This window comes from Aulonocara sp. 'chitande type north' Nkhata Bay, linkage group LG7 (assembly GCF_057382095.1).
Source record: "Aulonocara sp. 'chitande type north' Nkhata Bay isolate Kocher_YH1m ecotype deep benthic linkage group LG7, A_spYH_male_GT1.1, whole genome shotgun sequence".
NCBI lineage: Eukaryota > Metazoa > Chordata > Actinopteri > Cichliformes > Cichlidae > Aulonocara > Aulonocara sp. 'chitande type north' Nkhata Bay.
The window spans coordinates 32731654-32745912 of NC_141350.1; the positions used below are offsets into that span (position 1 = coordinate 32731654).

Sequence of the window (14259 nt, forward strand, 5' to 3'; positions counted from 1 at the left end):
ACAAAAATCAAATACTTGCCACTGAAATGTGTTAAGATGAATCCCAATAAATGAAATGAAATTCAGTTGTCAATTGTAATGTTTTTATCTTTAAGTTAAAACCGATTACATTTTAGAAACATAACAAGAAATTTTCATCATTAACCCGAACACTATTTGTGCACACAAACGAGAAACTAAAACTAAAATTACATGTCTGAGTCTGACATCGAGTTTCACCAACATCGCACAGCTGAGTTCATAAAAACTTGGCTTTGTTCTGGCAGGGCTGTATTAAATAATCCATTTCTAAATGGGTGCCTATTTCCTTTATTTTCACATAGTATAATATTTTATCATATTTTTCATATTATATTCATACTCAACAAATATTCAAAAGGATAATTTAATGAGATGATGATACTTACATCCATAGATGTCTAAAGGTCATTCCTGTTCAGGAATGAATATAATCTACAACCTGGCTGGCTGTTTGAGGCACGCAGACACAAATAAGTAACTGCTAATCACATCACTGTGCCTGTATGCTTTATTGTTAGCTTTACTGCTCTAACCTTAGTGTACAACACAAAGAAACAATAAAGAGACCTGAAACAGAAAAATGTAGAAACTATTAAACAGAAACTGTCAGCATGAAAAGTCTGATGTAAAGAAGAAAAAACCTGAAAGACTGAGATTATGCATTACATCAGAGTTTTAAAAAAATGTGAAATTGAAAATAAGATGTTGTAAGATTGTTCATCAGCTATGAACTGACAAAGCTCTTTTTATGTCTTTATTTCCTTCATGTTGAAATAATCTAAATATTCTACTGTGAAACAGAAGCACTAAACATTTAACATTATGTTGAGTGAAGGATCTTTGTGCAATGAAAAAGCAGTCGAAGATTAATAATGACTGTTAAGCACATGTGTAAGTGTTGGTCACACATGTTCCCATGGGATCCTAAGTGGCCAAAAGAACTGATTCATTAAAATGGGCACAAAACAGATCATTTAAAAGTCTCTTGAACCAATTTCTTTTAATCTTTCTTCAAGAAAGGAACAGAACAACAGCAAAAGCTCAGTCCCCCCCAGTGTTTCAGTCTCGACATGGGGACAGCAAGGAGTGACTGCTCAGTTGACCTGAGAGACCTTTGTGGAGTGTATCGGTGTAGAAGGTGTGACAGGTAAGAAGGAGCCAGGCCATTTAAAACTTTAAAAGCAAACTAACATTTTGAAATGAATTCTAAAGAATGTATTTATCCATCTTGGTAATTATGTTCCTAGCAGAATAAAAATACAGCAGATGCACACACTCATTAAACTCAAAGTGATCTGTGTTAGCATTTAAACAGGGCTATTCATGAATGATGGTGTTGCATTTTGTGTTATACACCAGGAACATGTGAGTGGTTTGAAGACCATCACAGATTACAAGGGGAAACAGCGTCAGATTGAGGGAGGTAACTGCTTCTCTACCTGATGGAGCTGAACACCTTCACATCACATCCTTACTCCCTGCCTCACTTGATCCGCTCCAGTTTGCCTACATGCCAAACAGATGTACAGACGATGCAATAGAAATTGCACTTCACACTCCCCTCTGCCACCTGGACCAGAAAAACACATATGTGCGGATGCTGTTCATAGACTATAGCTCCGCCTTCAGCACCATCATATCATCCAGAATGAAACTCCGTGATCTGAACATCAGCTCCTCCCTGTGCAGCTGGATCCTGGACTTCCTGACAGACAGACCTCAGGTGGTTAGGATCGGCAGCATCACCTCATCCACACTCAGCACAGGTGGCCCACAGGGATGTGTGCTCAGCCCTGTTCACCCATGACTGTAAAGCAACACACAGCTCCAACACCATCATTACATTTGCAGATGACACCACCACCATCAGCTGCATTGTGATGAAGATGTGGTGGCATACAGGGCAGAGGTGAGAACCCTGACATCATGGTGCTGCGATAACAACCTGCTGCTTAACGTCAGCAAAAACAAGGAGCTCATCGTGGATTACAAGAGACTGCAGATAGGAGGCCGCACCCCCATCCACATCGATGGAGCAGAGGTGGAGAGAGTCAGCTGCTTCAGATTCCTGGGCATCAACATCAGCGACCATCTGCGTTGGTCACACAAAAGCAGCAAGACAGCAGCTCTTCGTCTTGCGGCGCCTGAGAAGATTCAGCATGAACTCCAGAATACTTACAAACTTCCACCGATGCACCATTAAAAGTATTCTTACTGGCTGCATCACAACCAGGTATGGCAGATGTAACGCTCTGGACCGCAAAGCTTTGCACAGGGTGGTGAGATCACACCCCCTGTGAGATCCTAGGGCATCACCAGGACTGAACTGCCAGCCGTGCAGGATCAATATGGACAGCACTAGCAGACACAGAGACAGTTTCTACTCACAAGCCATCAGGCTTTGGAACTGTTTACATTCTATACACACCATTACACACTCACTACAACTACTGGACTCTACACACTGCCACTTTAAATCACTTTAAATCCTCACTGCACAGGTTTTTGCACAACTGTAAAACCCCCCGAAAAAAACGAAACTGTAAATATTAAACAATTGTCTTAAATTCTCTTAATATTTAATACTTTATGATTTTATTATTATTATTGTTATCTTCTTTAATATAACTGCATACTTCTACATGTTCATGTAAAGCTGAGGAGCACGAGTTTCATTACGGGTAAATGTGGCTACACTGTTTATCTGTACATGACAATAAAACTTTACTGCATTGGCAGTGTTCCTAGTTTGGATTCTCATGACATCACTAAGAAACACAGAATTATGATGCTGGTTACTATTTAACAATAGTGGATTTTTTTTCTCACATTAAAGCTCCTTGGTTTCTCAATTACTGCTTCATATAAAAAAGATTTTATTTAAAAATGCCTTTCAAGACACCCAAGGACACTTAATAATGGAGTACAGAGAACAATAATTTAAAAAACACGAGATAAAATAAACAATCGGTTCACAGTGAATATGCAGCATTGAACAGATGGGTTTTGAGTTGAGATTTAAACTGGGGGAGAGAACCAGTGTTTCTTATATCTGGCGGTAGAGAGTTCCCCAGCCTGGGAGCAGAGCAACTGAAAGCTCTGCTTCCCATGGTGCTGAGGCCAAAACAAGGCACAACAAGTTGGATAGAAGAAGAGGCTCGAAGTGAGCGGGCAGAAGAGGCAGTGCTTAACAGGTCAGGAGGAGCAAGCTTATAAAGGGCCTTGAAGAGGTGAACAGACAGACCTCAGGTGGTTAGAATGGGCAGCATCACCTCATTCACACTCACACTCAGTACAGCTGAACAGAAGAAGCTTGTATACTGTTTGGAATTTCACAGGGAGCCAGTGAAGTCCCTGAAGAAGAGGGGTGCAAAAAAGAAAATGTCTTTTTGTGTTTTTGCAAAGCGCCCAGAGCTGCAATGAAAGTTAAATGCCAAATGAAATCCAGTCAAGGTCAGGGAAATACACCTTTTACACAGTCCAGATGTGATCCACTGCACCGACAGGCCACCACTTTCTTCATGGTTACAACCTTAACACAACAGTTTCTCCTCTGTGGGAGCGAGCACGTTTCAACGTTTCGTCATACCGGTTGTTGGTGCTTTATAGTCCGTTATTGTCCTTAGTCCCCGCCACAGGCTCCTAGAGTCACTCTGTTGGAGTTATGACTCTAGTTTCCTCCCGTAGCGCTGCTTCGCCTCTTTCACCGCCCTCCGCACGTTATATGACGCGGCTTTGTACGGGTCCATGTCCCCCGTCATGAGTCCCGTGTTGTAGGCAGCGGTGCGGGATCTCAGAGCGTCGCGGATGGTTTTATCCACCCACGGCTTCTGGTTGGGAAACGTTGTGATAGTCTTTGTCTCCACGGTATCATCCGCTAGTTTCCCGATGAATCCCACAACCGCTTCCGTAAACACGTTGACGTCATCGTCGGAGCTGTTTCTGAACATGCCCCAGTCTGCGTCATCGAGTGCGTCCTGTAACGCGGCCACCGATTGATCCGTCCAGCGCGCGACCTTCCTCTGAACCGGAACTTCCTATTTCAGCCTTTGTTTGTATTTTGGCATGAGGAAGATGGCGGCGTGATCAGATTTGCCAAGCGGAGGGCGGGATTGTGCCTTGTAGCCGTCCTTGACCGTAGTGTAGCAGTGGTCCAGTGTCCTTTCACCTCTGGTGGGGCAGGTGATGTGTTGATAAAAGTTCGGCGCTGCGCGTTTGAGGTTGGCGCTATTAAAGTCCCCCGTCACAATAAGCGCAGCGTCCCGGTGTTGTGTCTGGTGCTGTGTGAGTGCCTCATGCAGCTCGCATAAGGCGGTGACCGTGTCCGCTTGTGGTGGAATATAAACGGCACTTACAATGACCGATGTAAATTCCCGGGGTAGATAAAAAGGACGACACATGATGGACAGCAGTTCCAGATTTGGTGTGCAGGAGCGTGTGAGAGGAACAACGTTCGCACTGTTGCACCAGTTGTTGTTCACCATTAAACACACGCCGCCTCCCCTTGACTTCCCCCGAGTCCCGTGTCCTGTCCATGCGGTGGACCGAGAAGAACTCGGCCGGCTGGATGGCGTGGTCCGGCACCGCTGGGTTCAGCCATGTCTCGGTGAAGCAGAGGAGATTGCAGTCCCGAATGTCTCTCTGGAACTTTATCCTGGCCCTGAGGTCGTCAAGCTTGTTCTCCAGTGACTGGACGTTGGCGAGCAGGATGCTAGGCAGAGGTGTGCGGTGTGCACGAGCTCTCAGCCTGTTCCTGACGCCGGAAACATTGGAAATCAGTTTTTGGCAGACAATCACTTTTTGGCACAACACCGGCTCGCTTCCCTCTAGGCCGCCGCCGCTTCCCTTTGTTCTCCCTCAAGATCTCACTCGGCCAGCTCGGATCCGGAGTTAAAAACTTCGAATTGTGAGTACATTGTAAACCAATAGAAACAAGAGTGTCACTGTCATACCTAATGTACCCGATGGTGATGATTTTGCCGATTTAGAAACGCTGAAAACTAACTTAAAAAACAAAGACAAAGAAAAAGTGGTCGGAGCAGTCGTGACGGCAGCCGACCTCACCGGCGCCATCTTAGTGTGAAATATAAGAATATTCTACAGAATGGTAATATTTATCACTTATATTGCTTTTAGTCTCTTGAAAAGAGACCCTGAAATAATCTGTTTGTTTGTTTGTTTGTTTGTTTGTTTGTTTATAACAGCAACCAAGAAAAGGGCAGAGCAAAAAAAACCAGGTGGTGGTCCTGCACCCCCTCGTCAACAAGTTGGTTAAGTAAATAATACCCTCTCGGGAAAATCGATATCTCTCTATGAGCACACTGTCGCGCTGAGCTAAAGGATCCTGTCTATCCCGCAATATACGCTGAATTCTGAGGACTCTCCTTATCAATCTTGCACCTTCCGCAGTGGGTGGCTCGCGTAAACGGACAGGACATGGCTGCGACAGACTTCCCAAATCCACCTTCGCTTTTATAGCCGTGGTCTCTCATCTTGATTACACGAAGTAATTTACAATTACTACTCTGAAATATGAATTACATCTGTAATAATCACATGGAATAGAATGATTAATAGTACATTTCCCTTTTTTTAGGAAATGACCTGTATGTATCTGTATGGAATCAATAAAGGGATCAAGTACTGCATTATCTTTAGTTACATTGATAATATTTATTTATGGTAAAACAGTGGTAAAATATCGCTGTTGCTTTCGTATGAATGACGCGGACATACCTGCGTGGCCGCGATCTAATCCTGTTTACATAAAGTAAACCTGCTCCCGAGCAGGTTTACGCTTACGGCTCTGTTGCTATGACAGCCAGTCCCGGATGAGCTTCGGAGAACCGACTGATCCAGGATCACGCGAAATCGTCAACAATCAAATCCAGCTAACTTACTTAGCGAGGTACGAAGAACGGGCCCCAGAGCAGGAGAAATGAAGTGCAGAAAACAAAGCTTGAAGAAAAAATGAAAAATATTTAACAGTGCCAAAGAGAAAGGAGGAGAGAGACGGAGTTAATGAGACAAACAAAAGTCTCCCGAAAGCTAAAAAGGGGAAATATGACCAGTGTATGTAGCGCTTGGCTTCACTGTGACTACATGCACTTTAAATCTTTTCAGTTACAGACTAAAAATACAATATCAATAAAGTTATTCTTTTTTTGTGTAATCTACATTTCTTTTCATCCATTCGCTTCCGCTTATCCTTTTTCAGGGTCGCGGGGGGCGCTGGAGCCTATCCCAGCTGTCATAGGGCGAAAGGCGGGGTACACCCTGGACAGGTCGCCAGTCTGTCGCAGGGCTAACACATAGGGACAGACAACCATTCACACCTAGTGGCAATTTGGATTATCCAATTAACCTATCCCCACAAGCTGCATGTCTTTGGACGGTGGGAGGAAGCCGGAGTACCTAGAGAGAACCCACGCAAACACGGGGAGAACATGCAAACTCCACACAGAAAGACCCCGGCCTGATGGTGGAATTGAACTCAGGAGCTTCTTGCTGTGAGGCAACAGTGCTAACCACCGTGCCACCGTGCTGCCCCTTTTTTGTAGTTTTATCCACAGTAACACAACCAGGGGACACAATAATTCAGATAATACAGGAATTTAACTCCATCCCAGGACACCTGGACTGGCTTTATGTGTTGTTCAGGTCCGTCACCATACCAGATTTTCTTGACATGATGAAAAGAATTCACTTTAATTAAATTACTGGATTTTTTTTTATGGATATTAAGGCCGAAACTTGTTCACTGTGTTTACAGATTAAAGCAGTGTGGCTCATGGATTCAGGCTGATGCAGAAATTCATCTCTGTTTAATCAAAATGAAGATCAATCAAGATACCGACATTTCGTAATTAGTTCCTTTAAAAGGAAGTAATTACCAAGTTACTCTAAATATGTTACGAATTATCTCCACTACATAAAAACATACTTGAGAATATCTACAATTTTTTGTTATTCATTAAATCTTTGTTGTTTAAAACTATTTTGGAGCCGTGGGAGCGGCCATGTTTTTCCCACACAATGAATTCTGGGACAATGACATGTATTGGTTGTCATAGGGGCTTTCATTCAGCTAGCCTGTTTTTTATAGTGTAGCAACGGTATTAATTAACTTGCCTAGTGACCTGGTTATGACTTGGTAGACCAGCACTATACCAGAGAACATCTGGATTAAGACATACGACTTCAAGGTTTTGGTGCACTGTGTTGCATGGAGAATCTGTAAAAATAACAATATCGTAATTTCACTGTATAATAAAAATTCGAATTCTATTAATGTACTTATTGTGCGGTTATGCGATACCATGGATAGATGCTGCCATAAAATTGAGCTCTTTACAACAAACGCTCTCAGTAGCCGCATAGACACCGGTAGTTTTCCCTCACTCTCGCGTCCTCGTGTGACGGACTGTTTTCATCTTCATCTAAAATAAGTACTGGTTGATTATTTTCATCCTCGCTCTCGGTTTGCTCTGGTTCAAACTGGAAAGGTTGAACAGAAGCCATTTCCAGGGCGCTGCTAACTGTGAACTCGATGCGGTGCAACCGTATGACGTCACTACCCAGAGTGCATTGAGAAGTAAATAACAATGGTGACCTACTGGTAATTGGTTTTATATAAAATGTGCTTGAAAGGAAAACATTTTGCCGTATTTTAATACCACATATATATTATTAAAAGCACAGTGCATATTTTAGCGCAAACATGTCTTAACAGCCGGGGTACCTTTTAACATATTTTGATCTCCTTCTTCACGCTCACAAAAAGAGGAGGAGGAACTTTCTAACCTTTTTGCGCCTCCTCGGTACCTTTGTGTTAATTGTGTGCTGTTGCTTTAAGAGACAGACTGGTCTGGATTACTTAAGCTAACTTTTCAGATTTCCAGAGAGACAAACTTTTCCAGTTTGACCTGCTTATTATCCTCGCAGAATAAAGGAATAAAGCTTTCCTGTGTTCTTCCAACCAACGTTGAGTGTTTGAAACGAGTTGGACAGGTGAGGGGACAACGAGCTGAGTTACATTTATCATCCCGAAAATGGCGCAGCGAGAAAACCAGGTGAACCGAGACAAACTCTGCTGCTCGATCTGTTTGGATCTCCTGAAGGATCCGGTGACTATTCCCTGTGGACACAGCTACTGTATGAACTGTGTTAAAATCTACTGGGATGAAGAGGATCAGAAGGAAACCCACAGCTGTCCTCAGTGCAGACAGACCTTCACACCGAGGCCTGCTCTGGTGAGAAACACCGTGATAGCAGATTTAGTGGAGGAAACAAAGAAGACTGGACTCCAAGCTGCTAAAGCTGATCTCTGTCATGCTGAACATGAAGATGTGAGCTGTGATTTCTGCACTGAGACAAAGCTGAAAGCTGTCAAGTCCTGTCTGCAGTGTCTGGTCTCTTACTGTGAGCAGCACCTCCAGCCTCACTATGAATCCTCCGCCTTTAAGAAACACAAGCTGGTGGACCCCTCCCAGAAGCTCCAGGAGATCATGTGCCCTCGCCACAATGAGGTGATGAAGATCTTCTGCCGCACTGATCAGCAGTGTATCTGCATTCTTTGCACAATGGATGAACATAAAGGCCACGACACAGTTTCAGCTGCAGCAGAGATGAACGAGAAGCAGAGAGAGCTCAAAGAGAGACAGCAGAACATCGAGAGGAAAATTAAAGAGAAAGAGAAAAGCTTGAAGGTCCTGCAGCAGGAGATCTCTGAGCTGAGGAGGAGAAAAGCTGAGTTGGAGCAGCTCTCTCACACAGAGGACCCCACCCAGTTTCTACACAACTACACCTTGCTGTCACGTCTCAGTGAAGCTCCAGACTCAGCCAGCATCAATATTCATCCTGAGAGCTACACCGAGGATGTGGCAGCAGCTGTGTCAGAGACCAGAGAGAAACTGCAGGACAATGTTGAATGGACCATAACTGCTGTGAAAGAAACTCAGGGTAATGTTTCAAACTTTGAGTCAGAGCCCAAGACCAGAGCTGAATTCCTAAAATATAAATGTGAAATCACATTTAACCCAAACACAGCACACCAGCATGTTGTGCTTGGGCCTGGCTTAAAAGCAAAATATAGTCATACTCAGACAATCAGGCGCTATGATCACGCCGACAGATTCACTGACTGGCCTCAGGTGTTGAGCAGAGAGATTTTCACAGGACCTTGTTACTGGGAGGTGGAGTGGAGCGGGGACGATGTCTTTATAGCATTAGCTGACAGCAGTGTAAGCAGATCAGGAAGAGAGAGTGCTTTTGGAAACAATAACAGTTCATGGGCATTGGAGTGTTTCAGTGGCGGTTATACATTCAGAAATTCAGGCAGCAACACTTTCATTAAAGGTCCACAGTCCTCGAGAATTGGAGTGTTCCTGAATCATTTTAATAGTTACACTTATCTGTCCTTCTACAGCGTCTCTGAAAGCACTCGAACCATGACTCTCCTCCACAGAGTCCAGACTAGGTGCCCACTCCTGGTTGGGCTCGGTGTATACGGCGGTAGCGCTGAAATCTGTGAGATTTCAAGTTAAAAATGATAAAAGTCATAAAATCGTTATCTTATGCAACAAAAAGTAAAGAAGCTCCATAAACCAAGATACTCACTTGAAGGTAAAATGTCTTTGTTTTATACTTTTTATTATAAGAAGTGGCCTAGGAAAAACAGACAAGTGATTGTTCATCAGTTCATTGTTAGAAGATAGCACAGACATTTTATACAATAAAAACTCAGTTTTTATTGAAATCTTCATTTCTCTAAAGATAATAAATATTATTTTTAAATCTTTTCTTGATTTGTGACAGACTTCTGATATTGTTTGCAATAACTGACTAAATAGAAACTGAAAATTTATCTTTCTGATTGTGTCAAGTTTTTGGGTTTATTTTCACAATTTATTTATCAGAATGTTTATTAAACAAAATAATATTTCATGGAAATATTCAATTCATTTCTATATTGTATGTGTAACAGATTTGATTGTAAAACATCTCAAAATTAAAACTTAATGTCATGTGACGCCATAACAGCTTCTTATCTGCTGATGTTTTTATTGGGAATATTTCATCCATGGAGAGTAAGGTAAAGTGCTTCGAAACAGTGTTTTAGTTTAAATAACTTTTATTTGATTGTCTCGTATGGCCAGTGTTTTATTGTCTAGCAAATCGTTAACAAAGGCAGTGTTTCTAAAACATCTAGAAATTTATGAGACGTATTTATCATAAAATCCAGTAAATGAGAGAAAATGACCAGGACCTTTGGAGCGTGTTTTTCTTTCCTACCTGATACAGTGCTTGCTGATTTTACTCAAAATTATTTAGTTTCCAGTTTCAATCAAGTTTTCTCCATTTGTCCAGCGCTGTGCTGGAAACATGCTTCAGAGATTTTGGTCCAGATTGGCATGATGGTGTCACAGAGTTGTTTCAGATTTGTCAGCTGCACAACTCTGATGTGAATCTCCCTTTTACCACATCATAAAGGTCAGAGATCTGGTGCTTGTGGAGTCCATGTGAGTGCAGTCAGTTCATTGCCATGTTTGAGAAACTAGTTTGAGTTTTTTTGACATGGCGCGTTATCTTGGTGGAAGCAATCATCAAACGGTGGGTGCAGTGTGGCCATACTGGGATGGAGATGGGCAGCAACAATACTCAGGTAGGCTGTGATATTTAAATGATGCTCAGTTCATAAAAAAAATGTGCCAAGAAAATATTTCCCACACCATCACCTGCAGCCAGAGCTGTGGATACAAGGCAGGATGGATAATAATAATAATAATGGATTGGATTTATATAGCGCTTTTCAAGGCACCCAAAGCGCTTTACAATACCACTATTCATTCACTCTCACATTCACACACTGGTGGAGGCAGCTACAGTTGTAGCCACAGCTGCCCTGGGGCAGACTGACAGAAGCCAGGCTGCCATATCGCGCCATCCAGAGGGGCCGATAGGGTAAAGGGTAGGGTAAAGTGCCTTGCCCAAGGTAACAACGACCAGGACAAAGAGCCCGGGGATCGAACCGACGACAGATGCACGGTCGCCCCGTGAGCCACGGTTGCCCCGTAGATCACACAGACAAACACTGTGTTGTCCAGAGGGATCCATGCCTTCATCTTGTTTATATCATATTGCTACCCCCAGAAATCTGGACTTGTCAGACCAGGCAACATTCAGCTGTTCAGTTTCAGTGAGCCTGTGTGAACGGTAGTTTCCTGTTCTTAGCTGACAGCATCATTCTCTGCAAATCCTGGAAAACCCTATGAGATCAAATCAGCTCGTCTGGAACCAACAGACATGTTCAAAGTCACTTCAAACACCTTTCATCCCCATTCTGATGCTCGGTTTGAGTTTCAGGAGGCTTCCTTGACTATGTCTAGATGCCTAAATACATTGAGTTGCTGCCATGTGGTAGATATTTGCATTAATGAGCAGCTGATCAGGTGTGCCTAAAAAAGTTGTAGGTGAGTGTACATACACTAGGAAATCATTAACTTATTTACAGATTAAGTTGCATTATTAGCAGGGCTTTAAAAATAAACTGGATAATGCTGAAGTCTGCCAGATTAAATGATATACACAATACACTAAAAATAAATAATAATGTTAAGCAACCAAAACCTTTCATGGAAAGTCAGTCAGTCAGTGTGTTTCTATCCAGTCTCATCGGGCAGTAATATTGTAATCTGTAATGTCTGATTCTGAGCTTTTCCTTTGGAGTTAAAAATCCAAATCAGTGTTTGTCTGTGTGATCTGGATTTATTTATCACTAAAACTGTCCCACACTTAACCAAGAGCTGACACTGGAGGGTGACTGGCCTGAGTTTGGGTGTCACACAGGGGCAAGCAAGTATAGATATTACAAAACAAACAGAACTTTTAGAAAGCAATTGACTCGCAGTCCGTTAGACATTAACGTCTCACCAAATTAACAAATACCAGAACTAAGGATCTTTTCTCTATTTTTATTTTATTTTATTTTTTCACATCCACTTTTGAATTGAATTGAAATTTTTATTTCAGTCAACAACAACAACAACAGATTATAATTTTACATAAAAGTACTCAAACAGTAACCGAAAAAGGAATAGGCTGAAGCCTTATGGCTTATACTTATCCTATCCCTTACCCCCATAGAAATAATCAAATCCTTAACCAAGAAAATAAATAGCATTGATAAATAAGTTGTATAACAGTTTGAAAAGAAATCAATGATAAATCAAGAAATTAAATCAACACAAAAAAATTTTAACAAACCAAATTTCTATAACCTTGTATAATACTAATCTTTAAAATCTTTTAGTTAACTGTTATTTCCTTGTTTCTTACTGCCATGTTGTACCAGAGCAAACACACATCATTCCAGCTTTAGATCAGCATCAGGAACAACAGCGAGCTCCTGCAGTCAGAGGTCGTGGGACGAACACATTTATGTAACTTCATGCTATAAACTCTCATCTTCTTCAGCTTGGCTGCCACAAGCCCAAACAGATTTAGCCTCATTAAAGTAACGACGAAACAACTGTATTGTCTGCAAGCATGAATCACAGGTCCTCACAGACTGATGAGTCACTGTATCAAACAAGCACACTCATGTCCTACAACTCCTTGTCTCACAGTGAACCCACTTTTCGTGCCCTGCTCCTGTCACTCGATAAACAGACCTTTTTAAAATTATTTACAATAATTTATAGTAAAATAATATAAATGTCAGACACTGTCCACGACCTAAAGGTTGAAGTCAGGTGTGTTAGTCTGTATTTCACAGAATGATGTAAAATAAGCAATCAGTGAAGTTTGACTTCTTCAACTTTGTCAAACCTCTTATTTTGTCTTTATTTGAAGCAGCTGTATAAAGCCATGATGTCAATGAAGCAGTCATATGCAAGCTGGTATGTTGTATAATGGTGACAGTTTTAGTTCCCACACTGGGTTCACATCTCCAGACTGCAGCAGATTGACGAGATACCAAAAGAGCAGGAAAGCTGAAGAAGAGGTGAGCATCGAACATACCACAGAGAGGTGACACAGTTTAAAAACTGAGTTTACACGATCAACATTTAAATGTATAATGTCAACATCAATGTTTTGTTTTTTCATGTGTGTGAAAGCTTACAGTCAGGGTTGGTGTGGTTAAGGCTCCTTTTTTCTCTTTTCTTTTCCCTTCAAACCTGAACCACTTCCAGCAGGTGGCAGCACCTCCCTGATCCTGATGCCAAGGAGGCCTCTTCCTGTTAAAAAGGAATTCTTCCTTTTCCTGTTAACATTATAGTCTGAGCATTGGAGGTCTCTCTCTAATAGTTTTGGGGTCTTTGCCATTGAGATGGCAGTTGTTGTTAACTGGTTTGAATGAATTATTCCTCAGCTCTGTATTCCCTTTATACACATGGGTTTAGGTTGAGGCAATCACAATATTCTGCTTGATATTTGAACGCAGACTAACGAATATAGGAGCTGCATTCAAAGAACTCCACAGCTGCTCAGCCTGTGTGGGGCAGAAGTGTGTGCTGTGAAAGTGGCTTTGTTCTGAAGAAGGGGGGGACTTCAAAATCAGGTTTTGGAAGACAACTTCAGGAAAGGCTGGTGGAGAGGCATTTTATCTCCAACCTTTTTAATAATTGGAGGATGTGACAATGGCTGTGGCTACTGCCAAAGTACATAACACAGGAAATCCCTTATGAGAGATTGGCAGAGATGCCACCCACAGGGACTGAACCAGACATGTTGCACACATGCAGAGTCAGTCGAGCTGGTTCAAGTATTTGTAAAAATTTTACGCTGGAATTAAAAACAACATGGTTTTCTTTCCTCATGAGAAACAGAAGGTTACACCAACTAAACCAGCAATACACTTACCTGGTAAGTGTTGTCTGGCTGATATTGTATGGTAAGTCTTACCATACAATATCAGCCAGACAACATAATAACACAGGAGTTACCAGGAGACGGAGCGTTGTTGGAAAGATTCACTTAGTATCTTAAATCTTAACCTCCGCCCACTAAATCAGGGCCTCATTGGGATCACAGCGCAGCCAATCAGAAACAGACTGTACTCACAGACCCGAGTGTATGAATCAAATGTGGATGTGTTAATAGTGAAAAACATTCTAAGCACCAAGGAAAACGCATGTGGATCAAGCTGAGTGGATCAGACAGGAGCAGCCGAACACAAAGAACATAAAGCCCTGCTGAGCCTGATTCTACATGCACTGAAAGAGTCAGGAGACAAGA

General features: G+C 42.1%; 1 protein-coding gene across 1 annotated transcript; it reads left to right on the forward strand.

Moving 5' to 3' along the window:
* The first annotated feature begins 7589 nt into the window (after positions 1–7589).
* LOC147325535 (tripartite motif-containing protein 16-like) lies at positions 7590–9954 on the forward strand. The gene has a single exon (XM_086302472.1). The coding sequence runs from the start codon at positions 8073–8075 to the stop codon at positions 9564–9566; it is 1494 nt and encodes a 497-aa protein (XP_086158598.1). The 5' UTR covers positions 7590–8072; the 3' UTR covers positions 9567–9954.
* The last annotated feature ends 4305 nt before the right edge of the window (positions 9955–14259 follow it).